Source organism: Gossypium hirsutum, chromosome A06 (genome assembly GCF_007990345.1).
Source record: "Gossypium hirsutum isolate 1008001.06 chromosome A06, Gossypium_hirsutum_v2.1, whole genome shotgun sequence".
NCBI classification, from domain to species: Eukaryota; Viridiplantae; Streptophyta; class Magnoliopsida; order Malvales; family Malvaceae; genus Gossypium; species Gossypium hirsutum.
The window spans coordinates 123,067,578-123,084,120 of NC_053429.1; the positions used below are offsets into that span (position 1 = coordinate 123,067,578).

The 16,543-nt window shown below is 30.8% G+C and overlaps 2 protein-coding genes across 3 annotated transcripts; both read right to left on the reverse strand.

The window, feature by feature from the left end:
• Positions 1–1,750: 1,750 nt before the first annotated feature.
• On the reverse strand, positions 1,751–4,425 carry LOC121230771 (putative disease resistance protein At3g14460). The gene is made up of 2 exons (XM_041116156.1): positions 2,245–4,425; positions 1,751–2,172 (listed from the first exon to the last, which is right to left on the reverse strand). The coding sequence occupies exon 1, from the start codon at positions 4,417–4,419 to the stop codon at positions 2,317–2,319; it is 2,103 nt and encodes a 700-aa protein (XP_040972090.1). The 5' UTR covers positions 4,420–4,425; the 3' UTR covers positions 1,751–2,172; positions 2,245–2,316.
• LOC121230772 (putative disease resistance RPP13-like protein 1) lies at positions 4,426–7,526 on the reverse strand. 2 transcript variants are annotated; one of them, XM_041116158.1, is made up of 4 exons: positions 7,335–7,526; positions 4,852–6,705; positions 4,658–4,764; positions 4,426–4,542 (listed from the first exon to the last, which is right to left on the reverse strand). In XM_041116158.1, the coding sequence occupies exons 2-4, from the start codon at positions 6,690–6,692 to the stop codon at positions 4,535–4,537; spliced, it is 1,956 nt and encodes a 651-aa protein (XP_040972092.1). In that variant the 5' UTR covers positions 6,693–6,705; positions 7,335–7,526; the 3' UTR covers positions 4,426–4,534. The 2 variants fall into 2 exon arrangements, with proteins under 2 accessions (XP_040972092.1, XP_040972091.1); XM_041116157.1 differs by having other exon boundaries at positions 4,658–6,705; positions 7,335–7,525.
• Positions 7,527–16,543: the final 9,017 nt, after the last annotated feature.

Genomic DNA, 16,543 nt, shown 5'->3' on the forward strand with positions numbered 1-16,543 from the left:
TAAATTAATAAATTTTGTTAATGGTGAGTCCTAAATTTATTGAAATTTTAAAATTAAAATTAAATCGATATAATATATAAATATTGAAGGGTTAAATATGATATTATGTCAATAATTAAAAATTTCGTTAAACTTTCATTATTAAAGGACCAAAATATCAAATTCCAAAACTATCAGTGACCAACTCGAAAAGTTTTTAATTAGTGACAAAAATATCATAGTTATCAGTGTAGTTTTAGTCTTAAAAAAAAGGTTAATATATTTTTACCCTTGAACTTATCCACTAGTATTTATTTGGTACTAAGGGTGAATTTAGAAGTTGGTAGAGCCTTGCCCCTTAAATTTTTTTATTTTGGTCCATTAAAATTTTAAAAATTTAAATTAATAAAAGTAAAATTACAATTTAATTTCTCTAAAAATGATAAAATTTTAATCTAATTTTTGAAAATTATAATTTAATTTCAAGCCCCCTAAAAATATTTTCTACTTCACCCTTATTTGGTACTTAATTCTTTTTGTTGTATCTAACTAATACCTAAACTTCAATTCAGCAATATATTTTGGTACCTTTGCAGGAAAATTTGATGATATGGCACTAGTAACCAACAAAAAGATGACAAGCGGCAAGTCATAATAAAAATATTTTTAAAAAATATATAAAATTATAAAAATTATTTTACATTGACTCATGACAAGTACAATTATATTAATGAATTTAATGATTGAATTGTTAAAATATCAATTATAAATAAACATTGATATAAATAATCCCTCCCCATTTTTAAATTTCTTATAAAAGTTAATTATACAAATATTAAAATATATAAAATAAATACTAACATTTCAACACTTACTAAAACCTTAAGGAATTAAAAATTCATGACATAGTAAATAAATAGTAAATAGTAAAAAGTAAAAAGTAAAAAGTAAAAATTATAAAATTACTAAAAATCATTATTGGTTATTTATATACATTTATATCTAAAAAATTATATATATTTATTTATTATTTTTTTATTACTTTTAATATTATTGGTCTAAAAAATTATATATATATATATATTTATTTATTATTTGTTTATTACTTTTAATATTATTGGTTAACATATTTAATTATATGTTCAAGAATGTGTACATTTCATTTAACTTAAATGAATAAATATAATTTTAAATAAACGAACACGAACACAATTTTAAAATTTTTCTTTTAAATCATGAATTGAATATAAAATTAAAAAAAAACAAACGAATATAAATAAAGATTCATTTGTTCAAGCTTCTTTTATTTCCAACCCCTATGATAGTGTTGGGTGGTCAAGTTTGGATTTTGATGATGAAATGGTTTGACAACAGCTCTATTTTAATTTATTTCCAGCCCTTAAAGAGAATACATTTGATCAATAGATACGAGTCAATGGTGGGCGAATGGTATTGGAGTTAATTCAGGAGCGAAGTTAAAAAATTTGTTGGGTTCGGAATTAAGTTATATATTTTATGAGAGAGTTAAAATGCAATTTCACTATTTTTTTTTAAAGACAATTTTATAATTTTAATAGCTCATATCTAATTTTTTTAAAAATAAAATCAAAATTTTATCATTTTTTAAGTCAAAGTGTTATTTTATTTTGTATTAATTTAAAGTTAAATCAAATACGATTCTCAAAAGATCCTTCAAATATATGAAAACCTTAGTACATGAGCTCAAGTAAGATAAATTTATTAGTACATGAGCTCAAGTAAGATAAATTTATTCATATTTGATTTACATGAGTGTAAGATGTAATATTTGAACATCCATGAACAAAGAGGTCTTCTCTTTGTTTGCAAATAAAACCTTGATGATCAAGTAAGGCTAGAAAGTTTAGTAAGAAAATATTTCAATGGATGTTATAGAAAGATAATTCAACTTTCAGTGTGGCAGATCATCAAGCTAGTAAGCTATTGTCTCTTCGACTAGCTACCGACACAAGCCTTCCTTCGGTCGGATTCCTCCCCTTATTTCTCAGTGTACAGGGTTTTAGTAGTCATTTCCAGCTGTTATGCCATTTCCAATGGTAGGTTCGCACACATTATTCAACTGTCTACCATCGGAAACTTCACTTCCTGATTGAGTTGCATGTATTAAGCATGCTGCCAGTGTAATGTTCTCCAACAGCAACCAGAGAGTACAACCTGAAAAGGAACTGAAGCTAAGATAGACCGAATCCGGGAAAAAAAAATTCAGAATCTGTAAACAGTGTATACCTGAAATGATCCAAACCCGAATCTGTACAATAAACACTAATGCCACATCCAAATATAGGACCCTATTGATCTTTAACCTATCCAAAGGCACGGAATGTGCGCTATCAAACGCCGAGAATCTTTGTTCTCCAAGCACCAATGTTGTAAAACTGGACACTCATCAATCCTGAGTGATCCAAGTGAAGGAGGCAGGCCTTCTTTCGGCAATGTCTGAAGTTGATAGCAACGAGAAATGTCCAAGACTTGAAGAGATGACAGGTTTTTCAAGAGCTTTTGAGGTAAAGATTTTAGATCAGCTACATTTCTAATATAAAGCTCAGTCAATGAAGTAGGAAGAACATTCTCTGGAGGACATATCCAATGGATCCATAAATGGTGAAGATTGATAAGCCTGTCTAAGCCCCATTCGGACATCGGTTGTTTCAGGTTCTCACAATCGATGAAAAGAAGTGATAGATTCAGAGGCAAACCACCATCAGGAATGGCCAAGATATTTGGACAACTCTTTATTTTCAGCTCTTTCAGTGACTTGAGATTGTACATTGCTTGAGGAAGGGACTTAAGATTCTTACATCTGTTTATCCTTAGAAACTTGAGATTAGGCATTAACAGTTGAGATTCCGGAAAGGATTCTAAACCGTGGCAACCGCTTATTACCAATCTACTCAAGCGAGTTAAGCTGTTGAAGCAGTCAAGAGGCAAGGCCTTCAGATTGGTACAATGTGAAATTTCAATGGTTTCAAGTGCCTTGCTGTGTTGCAACATCCTGTCTGGAAATGAGTCTAATCTTCTACAATTGAACACAACGAGACTCTTAAGGGTTTTCGGAAGTTGTCCATTTGGGAAGAACATCAAAGATGGAAGTCCTTGCACTCTAAGACACTCCAAATGCAATGTCTTGTCATTGTCGCACATCAATCCCTCCGGTAAAGCTTGAAGGAGCTCACAATCTTCGATAAGCAACGTCTTGAGCGATGGAGGAAATCTGCCCCTTGGGAAGGATTTGAGAGAAGGGCAGTTTCCAACGGTTACCTCTTCAAGATGCAGCATGGCATCATCATCATCATCACCATTAGACATTATTCCTTGGGGTAGAGCTTGAAGGAGCTCGCAATCTTTGACGACTAACTTCTTGAGAGTAGGGGGTAATTTTCCACTCGGAAAATATTTGAGAGAAGGGCAATGTATTATCTCCAACTTTTCGAGATGCATGATGTTGCCATTGTTTCCATTATCTATCTTCATTATCCCATCCAATGATTTGAGCTCTTTGCACCCTATAATTCTCAATATTCTTAGACATGAGATGTTAAATAACTCATTAGGTAGCCTTCTAAGGTTGTTGCAATCAAGTAACTCCAAAGCTTCGATATTGTGTGATGGAACAAGTTGATGAGCTTCCCTTGCCAAGGGATCAAACATGGGACACTTTTTGATCACAATACGGTTAAGGCAAACAAGGTTGTCTGTATTGCTTCTATCCTCCCACAAGGATGTCAGTTCAGTGCATTCTTCGATCCTCACATCTTCAAGTGCTATCATGTCTTGTTTGAACGTGTTTGGCAAACAAGCAATATGAGAAATGTTGGTAATTTCCAATGTCCTAAGACACTTGAGATGAACCATGCCTCGGAAAATCATCTCGTTACACTCCTCCAAATTCAGGTTTCTAAGAGATGGAAGACTTACAAATGAATATGTTAACTGTGGGCATTTGCAGATCTCAAGTTTTATGAGTGATGGAAGATTGGTTGGCAATTTGGATACCAACTTAGGACAATTGTAAATTTGGAGTTCATGAAGTCGTTTGAATTGCCGAACCCTTCTATATTCAATGCCAACAAGTGAAGAAGACCATTCTTCCCAAACTAACATATCTTCAAATCTTAGAATCTTTAGTGATGGAAAAGCCTCAATCGAAGAAGAACCACAGCCGTAAAACTCAAAGCCCACTGTTTTTACTGCAACCATGCCTTTTACGATCAATGTTTTCAATGACAACAATTGTCCAAGCGACGGTAGGGAAGTGATTCTTGGACAATGATTAATCTCCAAGTGTGTTACTTTAGAAAACAACGGATCACCTACCCATGAAGGGAATTCTTTAGCTCCATAGAACTTAATTGTTAACTTTTGCAGGTTTTGATGAGGTTTTAACCAGTTAAGAACTTCCATCTCACGTGTCTCGTTTCTCGAGTGATGAAAATCACAACTCCATTCTAGCTTCAATTCCTGGAGGCCCTTCTTTTCATTTAGATTAGCATGCCTTGCATCTTGTATATCCAACACATTATGCAACTGCAAAATAGATAACTGGTCTCTAAGATGTGATAGGCCATTCAATTCTCCTAGTCTCAATCCATCAACTTCCCCACAACAAATTTAGGCAATGTCAACAGATTTCTCAGTTTACCTATCCCTGATGGCATCTCGTTTAAAGCCTTCGTGTGTGTGATATCGAGATGCCGAAGATCCATTAGATTCCCGATAGTTGCAGGCAACCGGCAGAGCTTATAGCACCTGTTTAAGATCAATGTTTGCAGGTAGAAAAGGGATGTTATAGATTCCGGTAAACATTTTATCACGCAACGAGATAAATTGAGATACCTCAAATGCTTCAATTCCCCTATTGATTCTGGTAACTTCTTGATGTTATAGTCACAAAGAGATAATGACCTCAAATATCTCAATTTTGGCAGAAAATCATGCAGCACACTGTTAGATAAAAAGCTGCGAAATGAATGCGAGAATGGAGAAAACGATAGGAATGTTCTCAAGCACGTCATGTGGTGAGACATTTCGAATCTTTGAGAAGTGTCGAAGTTCTGCTTAGTAAAAGACAAGTAACGGAACTTTTCAAAGCTCGCATTTGATATATTGACGTGCTTGAACTTATCTGTAAAACTGTAGCAAGTTTCTCCTGCAACAAATTGAGCTAAGTCATTGATAAGATCATGCATCACAAACCGCGATTCCTTGTTACTTGCCCTTTCGAAAAACGATCTTGATAACAAATCGAGGATATATTTGTGGCCTAAGTCTTCCATTTGCTCCATTCCTTTTGGCTGCTGCAGAAGAAGCCCCTCTGCCATCCATAGGAAAACTAATTCATCCTTATCGAATTCATAGCCTTTGGGAAATATCGCACAATAAGCAAAGCATTGTTTCAAACAAGACGGGAGATGATGATAGCTCAATCTTAGAGCTGGAAGAATGTCATTCCCTTCATTTGGTAAATCCCATAGCTTGCTAGTCAATATGTCATTCCATTCATCGCAAGTTCGCTTACCATGCAGAAGTCCTCCAAGGGTTTTCACGGCCAACGGTAATCCTTTACACCTTCTTACAATTCCTTGTCCGATTTCTTCAACATTCAGATGTGCACTGAAATCTCTCCTTCCAAATGCATGTTGAGCAAACAATGACAAGCAGTCATCATATGGTAATGCGTGCAGATGATAAGCCGCGACATTTCCCACCATCAATGCGACCTTGCAATGGCGAGTAGTGACTATTATTTTGCTTCCAGGTGCCCCTGCTTTGAAGGGTCTTCTTAGGAGATCCCATTGATGGTAACTTTCACTCCAAACATCATCCAAAACAAATAAAAACTTCCTCCCTGATAACTCCTCTTTCAACCTTACTTGAAGTGAATCTAGATCACTCGAACATTCATACGAATTCGACAAAACTTTCTCCAGTATTATTCTTGTCACCATCATAAGATCAAACTGTTCTGAAACACAAACCCAAGCTTTGATGGCAAAATGATTGGCAACCCTTTCGTCATTATAAACAAGTTGAGCCAATGTGGTCTTGCCCATTCCTCCCATACCAACTATAGGCATTACAGATACTCCATTTTCATCACCCTTCAGCAGCCATTGAAGAATATCTTCTTTTTCAGTTTCCCTACCACACACATGATCTCCAATCAAAGAAGTAGTTAGTCTTTTCTCTTGTAACCTGCAGGACTTGGACATGTCTCCTACAGCTATCTTTGTCAAATTCAAACCGAGACCATTGATCTCCGATGAAATGCATTGTAATCTATCAGTAACATCCTTTATCTTGCTTCTTATTCCATAATCTGGCATGGAATGGCTTCGTCTTGTACCAGCAAACCATGCACAGGACATGTTCGATGAATTGTTTGTTTGAGCTTCGTCAAACAGTAGTGGGAATTCATCCAAGATATCTTCCATATCAAAAGCCAAAACTCTAACCTCGGAAACCCAGATTTTCACCAAGGGATCGGTTATTTGCTTCGTTTCTGCTTCCTCGAGTACTGCTTGGATTTTCAACAACAAATTCCTCCATTTCTTAACCTCCAAGCCAACTTGATTCTGTTTTGCAAAGCTTAATAATTGTGTAGAATCCAACTTTGCAAACAACCATTGAAATGTAGCTGCTAAAAGTGCACCTCCAACGACAGACAAAGCATCCATTTGATTAACTTATCTGCAACAACAATCAATGAATATTCAGAGATAATTCAATATATATGTATCCGTATATTTATGTTTCCTTTTTCTTACAACTTAAATTTTCGATATAATAATGTTCAGATTAAAATCACTGCTAAATATGTGCTCTGATGCCAAAATAACGTAACAATGAGATGATGAAGTGTAATGAGGATGCTAAATGATGATCAAAATTTCATATTTAAAAATAAAAATTTAACAAAGTGATCTGCAAAGTAGTAAAATTAAAATAAAAATACAGAGATTAAATTCTAAATGTACAAAAAAGTATAGGGACTTAGAATGCATTTTAACCTAACAATTTTCCTTTTACTTTAAATATTACCTCTTTCTATTTATCCATCTTTCTCACCAAACACAAATAATAAAAAGATCCATCCTTCATATATTTCTTTCTTTCCAGTTTCCACAACTGTTCTTACCTTGATTTTCTTTCTTACCGAACAGAATGTAAAAGAATCAAACATTCAACCAGAAAAACAAAATGCATAAGAATAATCTTAGATAAACAAAATGTTAGATAAGCCATTTATCATTCACAAACCTACATTAAATATAGTATAAAAATAAATGTAATTAAATCAAGAGAATATAAAATCATACCTTGAAAAAGACTGAAGAAATGTAGAATTTGATGAGCAGAATACCAAAAAAACAAAAAATGAGAGTAGTTTGAAAAGAGAGAGCAAAACTAGTTAAAGCTCGATATTTTTCCTTGACATTTCCACTAACCCAGCTAAGAAGTCGATATGGACAGTGACTGGTCAATCACTCCTTAATTTTCTTCAAACTTCCCTTACATATATTTTTTAATTCCAAAAGTCGAGTTTGACTTCGCAGTCCAAATTCAATTAATCCATTAAATTGAATTATGAGACTTTTTTTAGTTTAAAACTGTTTAGAAATGACTCGGGTTATTCTTTCATGTTTGAAGATTTATCCAAAATTTGTGAGGATTTAGATAAAAATATTAGGCTCGAAAAATAGATTTGGATAAAAAAATTAAACTATTTTAAAATATGAACCGGGCTTGGGTTTGAACATTCAAAGCTCTAGCCCGGCCCGACTTGAACCATTTTTAAATTTATAATACTTTATATTATGTAATTTAGAATACATTAAAAAAATAAATATATACTAAATGTATAATACTACTCTAATGTAAATATTAAAATAATGTTAAGATAACTATATAAAAAAATTTAATAAATAAAAAATATATTAAATTATTAAATATTATAAATTTATATTATAAATATTCTTTTTAAAAATTTTAAAAATAATATGGGCGAGGCTAAATGCGTTTGGGTTAACCTTTTGCAAATATAGACTAATTTAAGTAAAATTTTAAGTTCATATTTTGAGTCAGGCCGGGTTTGAGCAAATATAAAGTACGCTAATATCATAATTAAGCTCGGCCTGAACCCGATCCAACCCGGCCCATGAACACCTCTACTTAGAAGCCATGTAAACAAAATATATACATCAACCCCTTCTCTCTCTCACTAAAATAGTTCTACCTTATAAGGGGCGAAGTAAAAAATTTTAAAAATAAAATTTTATTATTTTAATAATCTATATATTTATAATTTTTAGATGATTAAATCAAATTTTATTATTTTTAGAGAGCTAAAGTACAATTTTACTATTACTAATTTAAAATTTTATAAATTATAAAAAATTAAAATTAAAATTTTTATTTTAGATGATTGGGCCTGTAGCCCCTAGATCTGCCCCTGCCTTACAATATCAAATTCAAGATTTTTATTTTTTGATCTTCCACATGCAATATTAGCCATGTAAGTAAGTAAATTTTTTATTTTTAAAAATGTCACTTAATCTGGACTTTTCTACGGTGTTATCAATTAATTTTCATTAGAATGGAGAAATTAAAAATAAAGCAATTAAATTCCAAATGTTGGAAAAGTATGTTAAGTGGAAAGCATAATTACCCCTTTTTTTTCTTAATTAATGTCGGAGGTTTGGTACCAAAACGCTTAAATTTTAGGGTAAATTATGTTATTAGTCTCTAAATTATGAGTAAATTTTCGTTTTGTCCATCTAACTAATAAAAATTATAATTTAATCATTGAACTATTCAAGATTTTTCATTTAAGTCATTAAATTGTTAAAATCGATATTATATAGATTTCTCTGTTTGTACTGCATGCACGAATCGAGAACTCTTTTTTCCTTCTCTTCTACGTTATAAATCTATTAACCAAAATTCAAAATACTTTTTTCCCTTATCTCCAATACTAACCTCAAATTATAACTTTTTTTTAATTAAGTTATCAAAACAAAAATTTAACCATATTTTAGTAACTAATCATATAGTTTACTGTAAATTTTAATATAACACACATAAATTCAAATTTGATTGTTTCCAATAAAAAAAACCCTCATAATATTTAATCAATAATTTTAAAGTTTAATTAATTACTTAAAAACAATAATTTTATTCATATGCGTATTGAAAAAAATAGTAATGTCTTGTGCGGTGTAGACCTAAACACTAACAAAAGTCTTCATTGAAGGCCAGCTGTTGTCTAGCTAATTTCCTCCCACCGACGTTGCACTGTCACTCCATACGGGTCGGGTTAATTTTCTAATTCGATAAATCGGATCCGATTCAAATCGAGTTTGAATAAATTTATTTTTAATTCAATTTGGTTTTGGTGGACTTGAATTAAAATTCTACTTATTTAAGTAATAGACTCTATACTTTACAAAAGTTATAAATTTAGTATCATTTTTAGTCTTTATGTTTTTTAATTTTTTAAATTTTAGTCCTCACTCTATTATCACGGTTAAATTTATTAAGTTCTGCTATTCTCAAAATCTGATGCGACAAACATATTATTATATATGTAATGCCACATCAGCTTTTTATTTTCAGATATTACTCACTAAAAATACAATTAATTGATTAACGACGGTGATTTATGTCAAGATTGTAATTTCAAATTTCGAAAAGTATAGGGACTTAGAATGATCCTAATGGAGAATATGGACTAAATCTAAAATTGTACACTTAATACATGACTAGTAATTGAATTATTACTGTTTTGGATCAGGACTAAAGTTTCAAAACTCGAAATGTACAGGACTAAAGTTGATCGATTTGAAAAATAGATAGACTAAAATTGATCAAATTAAAATATAAGAACTAAATTCACAACCTTCGCAAAATACAAGGAATGATAACAAAATTTAACCTATATAATATAAATATTGAACTAAAACATATAGTAGCACTTTAAATACGATCCTACATAAAAAATAATAATATAAATACAAAACACAAATTGTGAAATTGAGTTTTGGGATTATACACACTTAACAATCCCATGATTGCTCATAAATTCAAATTAGTCCAAATGGATTTGGGTAAAATTAAAAAAAGAAAGTAATATAATATATATTATTTATATAGAATTAATGGAAATAATGTATTAAATGAGTTGTTTTGAATAACGTTTTAATTAGAATTAAGTCTTAGTATTGTTGGCAAAAATTGAGGTTTTAAATCTTAAAGGCTCAAATTTGAGTCTTATCATCTACATTTTCGATGCATGGGTCTCTCCCCATCGTGTGTATATACTTTGCGTGGATTTTATTTGATTCTTCATCTACTGTATATTATATTGATTGATTCTACGTATTACTGTAATTGCTCAAACTTATATTCAATTACACTTATACCTGTAATTATACTATCTTGTATTAGTGAAACTTTCATGACTCGGGATCCATGTTGACCCAAAAGTCTCTTAACATTTCATCTTTTTTCTATCTTGTATATATTAAATATTTTATCGAGTTGCAACTTATAATTTTTTATCGAATTTGTATCCATGATTGACACTTTAACTCTCTATTATTATGAAATTATGTATGCTTGCATTTTTGTATTTGTAACATTCATCCTTCTAGCATCATTTTTAATTATATATATTTTATAATTTCATCTTAAAATATTAGATAATTTACTTAAATTTTAAGCCTATTTCGCTTAATTTTATTCGTATTTTTTATTCTTTAATTTAAAGTATTAACTTTTTCGATTTAATACCTGAGTTCAATTTTTATTTTTATAACTAGATTTGTATGGTTTAGGTTTTAGTTTTTACAAATTCTTTACTTTAATTTATCTTTTTTACAAATTAATTTATTTGTCATATAATTTTTATTTATTAATATTTTACATATTTATTTTTTAAAACGACTTACATACAACATATATCACAATGACTATAATTTATTGATTCATTTGTGTTAAATTATAAAGATGTGTGGAACAATGTTGAAATAAATGATTTTAATAGTGATGATTTAATTTTTTAAACATGTTAGTTTTCAAATGTAAACTAGTATATATGTAACATTTTTCGTCAGATTCGATTACCGAGTCTGAGCTACGGGAGGCTACAACTGTTATCGAAATAACTATCGTCAGAAATACTGAAAATAAAACAATCAAACGTCTCATAAATACAGTCATTATACCATACCTTATGTAATGACCTGAATTTTACTGTTACCGGAAAAGTGTATTTTCGGTTCTCCGTTTCTGAATAACAGATTCGTAAATATTTATTAAAAATATTTACGAAGTAAAATGAGTGGTTAATTAGAGTTTAATTAAGTGGATTTAATTTAATTAAGAGTAATTAAGTAAAAGGACCAAATTGAATAAAGTGTGAAAATTTAATTGTAGATTAAAAGAAAATAAAGAGGACCAAAATGGAAATTATGCCATTTGTCTTAAATGAGGCCGCAGATGCATAAAAATCTTTAATTTTTATGCATAAATATGTATATTAAATTATTATTATTATTTATTATGGTTTTATATTTGATATTTATTAATGTTATTCTTATTAAATTGATATTTATTATGAAATAAATTAAAAGTTGACAAATGTATGGTAATAAATATACATGTGTAATGAATTCAATATGTAGTGACTAATTTTGGCTCGGACCCGCTAAAAACCCCAAACCTATATATAAATATAAAATAAATAAATAAATAGTAAAATAACCACAGTCCATTTACAGGCTTTGACCCAAAACCCAAACAACAAGCCCAGCTACATAACCCCATCAGCCCAAAACCAATAACTAAACCATGACCCAAAACCCAATTTTAACTTAAACCCAAATTTACAAGGCCCGATAGGCCCAGAATATTAAACCAAGACAAACCCTAAGTCACCCCCTTTCTCCTGCGCCGCAACAGCAACCTGACAGCAGCTCCATGCCTCCGTACGCCCCAGCCTCCTGGCGCCACGCCCACGCCCCGTACGCCAGCGCACACCCGTACCTGCAAGCAGACAAACAGAGCAGCAGCGAATAGAAACAAAAATATATTGTATATTTTCGATTTATTTTTCTCTCTTTTTTCGGCGATAAAAGCCAAGCTTTTAATCGTTGTAAAGGTACGAATACAAAATAGGCAATACGAACACAAAGATAATAACAATCAATCGAAAAAACAGAGGAGGTGATTTTCCCTTCTCTTTTTTGAATTCTCTGCTCTTTCTATTTTTATTTACTCGATTTCTTTATTATTTTATCATCAAAAAGAAGCAAAAGAAAGTGAAGAAATTTTCTGCGTTCCGAAGCCTTCGAGTCCCTGCTTGTTCCGCCACCATCGAAACACAGTGGCGATTTGGGGCTGGTAAGCAAGACCCACGGATCCCCTTGGTTCAATGAAGCCTCGATTGACTGTTCTAGGGGTTGAAAGGAGAGGCAGAGGAACAGTCGTGGGTAACCATCGGTCGGCCGAATATTGAAGGGAGAAGTTTTGATCTTTTTCTTCTTTTCTTCATATGAGCGGCTGAGCATTTTCCTAGGGTTAGTTTAGGCTCTTATGGGGGGGGTATTAGGTGATGCTGTTTGGGCCAATGTCAATGGTCTTAAAACAATACCTTTTGGGTAGCCCTATACCCGATAATCCGACCCGCACAAACTCAAGGTTCGCGTGCCTGGTCTTGGATGGGTTATTTTCGGCACAAGTCCCTCCCCTTTCGCGCCATATTCAAATCAGCCAATGTCCTTGTCTTGTTCGTTTTTTAATTTGGCCCTGTAACTTACATCCGTTTGCAATATAACCCACTCCTAAACGCAGCGTTTTGGAATCTGGTATATTTCCAACTTTAGTCCCTAGATGTTTTTGCGCGTTGGATGTTGGTCCTCTTATCATTACTGTTTTATCTTCTAATTACCCCATGTGTTTTAGTTTAATTTTAATCGAGTCCTTTTATTTTATACCCCTTTTTATTTGATTTTATTTGTACATTTTAATTAATCTTGATAATTGCTTCTTCATTCTTGTAGATTCGTTTTTCGTAATGTTATTATCACATTTTGTACATTTTAAATGTTCATTTCCTTTGTATTACTATACATATTATGTATATATTATAATAAAGTTAATGTATTTTCATACATATAATGACTTTTGACTCTATCCTTGTATTTTAATACGTATTTTTTTGCTATTCAAATGTGCTTTGTATATATATATTTTATATAAGATTTAAGTTATTTTATATTCATTTATATTAGTATATGTATTTGATTCATATACATTACTAAACCTAAACATATTATCATTTTTATATAAATTTACACGTATTTACATGTGCATATATACGTACTAACACACTTATTACTTTAATATATTTTTCATTATAAAATACCCTTCTTTGTGATTTACCAAATATTTTCTTTACGTATATATGAAGTAATTTTAGAAACTCTTTCAATTAAAAATTTTTTTTTATGTTTCTTTATATTACATTGCTTTTGTATTTTATATAATCTATCATTTAAATGTTTTAATATAGGGGTGTGTATAATTTTTAGGCTATTTTAAAGATTTATATATATCTTATTATTAATCTCATGTTCTTTTTATAATATACTCGCATGTACATATGTTCTATAAATCTATTTTGCGCATCTTTATCATTCTTTTGCATCATATTTTATCTAAATTATCACATACTTTGTCAACTTTTAAATGAATTTGTGTTTAAATTATTTTACATATGATTTAATTCAAACTTTCATTTTCTAATATCTATTTCAATAGTTATGTTTGTTCCTAGTTTCTATTCAAACTTGTCAACTTATACAGCACGAGTTTATTAATCTTATACCATTTTGACTTCTAAATTCCATTATGTTTTCCATATACTTTATTGGTTGTTATATATATATATACATTCCTTGCATGGTATCCATCTTATTGAATTGTTAATTACTCATCATACATGATTGAAATTAGGTTATAATTTCTAGATTAATTATATTTTAATTGATTATTCTGCTAATCGATTAATATTCTTGTTCATCAAACATCGTACCATCATATGTGCCTTTTACCCCATATCATCGTTTCACTTGATTTTTGAAATGTGGTTCTATAAAACCCAAATTTTTATGATTAATTTTATCTTATTTCAAATCCAATTAATACGTCTTAAGCTAGCTTTATAATCATTCATTCAAAAATTCTTTAAAACGAAGACGAGATCTGATATGTTGCAATTCGCGGAATCGTGCCATAATGTGTTGGGTTGCAATTTCGCATTTGCTCAAAATAATCGAATATCATTTCAAAATTTCACTCATATCTTTTAAAATCCCTTAAACGAAGGCGATATGCGATATTTGGCAATTCGTGGAATCGTGCCCTAACGTGTTGGGTTGCAATTTCTCGTTTGTTTAAAATAATCAAATATCCCTTCAAAATTTCACTCAGGTCTTCTAAAAATCCTTTAAAATGAAGGTAATACTCGGTGTTTGACAATTCAAGAATCATGCCTTATCGTGCTGGGTTGTGATTTCTCGTTTGTTCAAAACAATCGAATATTCCTTTAGGTTTTCATTCATGTTTATTAAAAACCTTTCAAAACGAAGGCGATGTTCGATGTTTGGCGATTTGAGAATCGAGCCCTATTGTGTTGGGTTGCGCTTTTTCATTCGCTCAAAACAATCGAAGATTCCTTCAGAATTTCACTCGTATTTTCTAAGGTGAGGTAATGTTTGATGTTCGGAAATTCGAGGAATCGTGCCCTACTGTGCTGGGTTTCGATTTTGCGTTGGACCAAATAGTTGGGCATCCTTTTGTTAATTTCAAATTATAAACTTTCAGACGTCGAAACAAGAAGATTTTTAGCAACCAACTCGGGTTATTCAAATGTTATTAACAAGAACCGCATTTCAAAAACATTTTTAATTTTAGACATAAGGACAGTATTTAATTGATTTGGTACCAATTTTGGGCGTAATGAGGGTGCTAATCCTTCCTCATACGTAACCGACTCCCGAGCCCGTTTTCTCATATTTTCGTAGATCAAAATCGTTGTTTTAGTGAACCAAAAATGTTTTATTAAAATAACTAAATTCTTAGGCGACCCGATCATACCAGAACAAAAGGATCGGTGGTGACTCCATGAATTTGTTTTTCAAACAGTCGATTCCCCCTGTATTTTCATTAAATGTTAAAATTTTAAAAGATTTTTAAATAAAAGGGTGGTTTCGACAAAATACATACATGAGTAATACAATTATATAATTACTTATAATATAAGAATTATTATATTATATTAATATAATATATATATAGTAAAGTAAATGAAATAAAGAAACAAAAGAAAAAGAAAAAGAAAGGAGAAAGAGTAGGGACGAAATAAGGGAAAGAAAGAAGGAAAAACAAAGGAAAGAAAGAAAAAGGGAAAATTGGGGGTTTGATGCTTCAAGCTTAAATAGGTAAGTCAATTTAGCCCTTTTTACTTAATTTTTATGTTTTAGAAGCTTTGGAACAAGGTTTTGATGAAATTAAGTTGATATATTGAAAGTTATTGGATTTCTAAATATGGTTCATGTTGAATAAAATGATGAATTAAGGGCTAAATTGATAAAAATTTAAGTTAGAAGTGAGATAAGCATTGAATTGTAAAGTAATTCATAAGTTTTGAATAGTAGGGACTAAATTGAAAGAATTTCAAAATTATGGTTCTATGCTGAAATTAGAGAGCTGAAATTAGTTTAAAGTGAAAATTGAATGAAAATATTAAGTTAAATGTAAAGAATAAAAGTTAGTCTCGGTTTGGGACTAAATTGGAATTCAGACAAAAGTTGAATAAAAATTGAAACATTCAATTTGAAAATTGTACTGTATTAATGATTATAAATTGTATTAATTTTATAGCTAACGGGGTGACGGAAAATCTTCGGTTAAGAAAGGAAAAGACGAGGTCAACGAGGGTTAGCTTGGAAATTACGGTTTGTGTTTCTATAATCCGAACTTAATATTTAATTGTTGAATTTATTATTTAATGTACAGGGTGATGCATTAAAAAGTGAAATTTAATTGTTAATTATTATATTTTGATTGAATGTTATGGTAAGTAATTAAGGTAAGCATTATTGTGTTTTATGATTATTGAAATGAATCAAAATGTATATTGTATTGCAATTGAATTGCATGTAGATTGATATGGAAAAATGTATTAAATTGAATTGAAATTAAATTACAAATAAAATTGAAAATTTAAAAGTTTACTGAATACCCTATTAACAGTGTCGGGCTAGTCGGATATAATTGGGATGCTATAGGATTGGAAGTGTTCAGGGATATTCTGATTGTGCGTCGATGAGACACTATATGTGTCGACTACTGTGACTGTTTCGGATTCGTTCCGAAGAGGTACTTCGTACCTGACTGTTACTGTTACTGTTTCGGATTTGTTCTGATGAGGTACTTTGTGTACCGCTACTGTTACTATTACTGT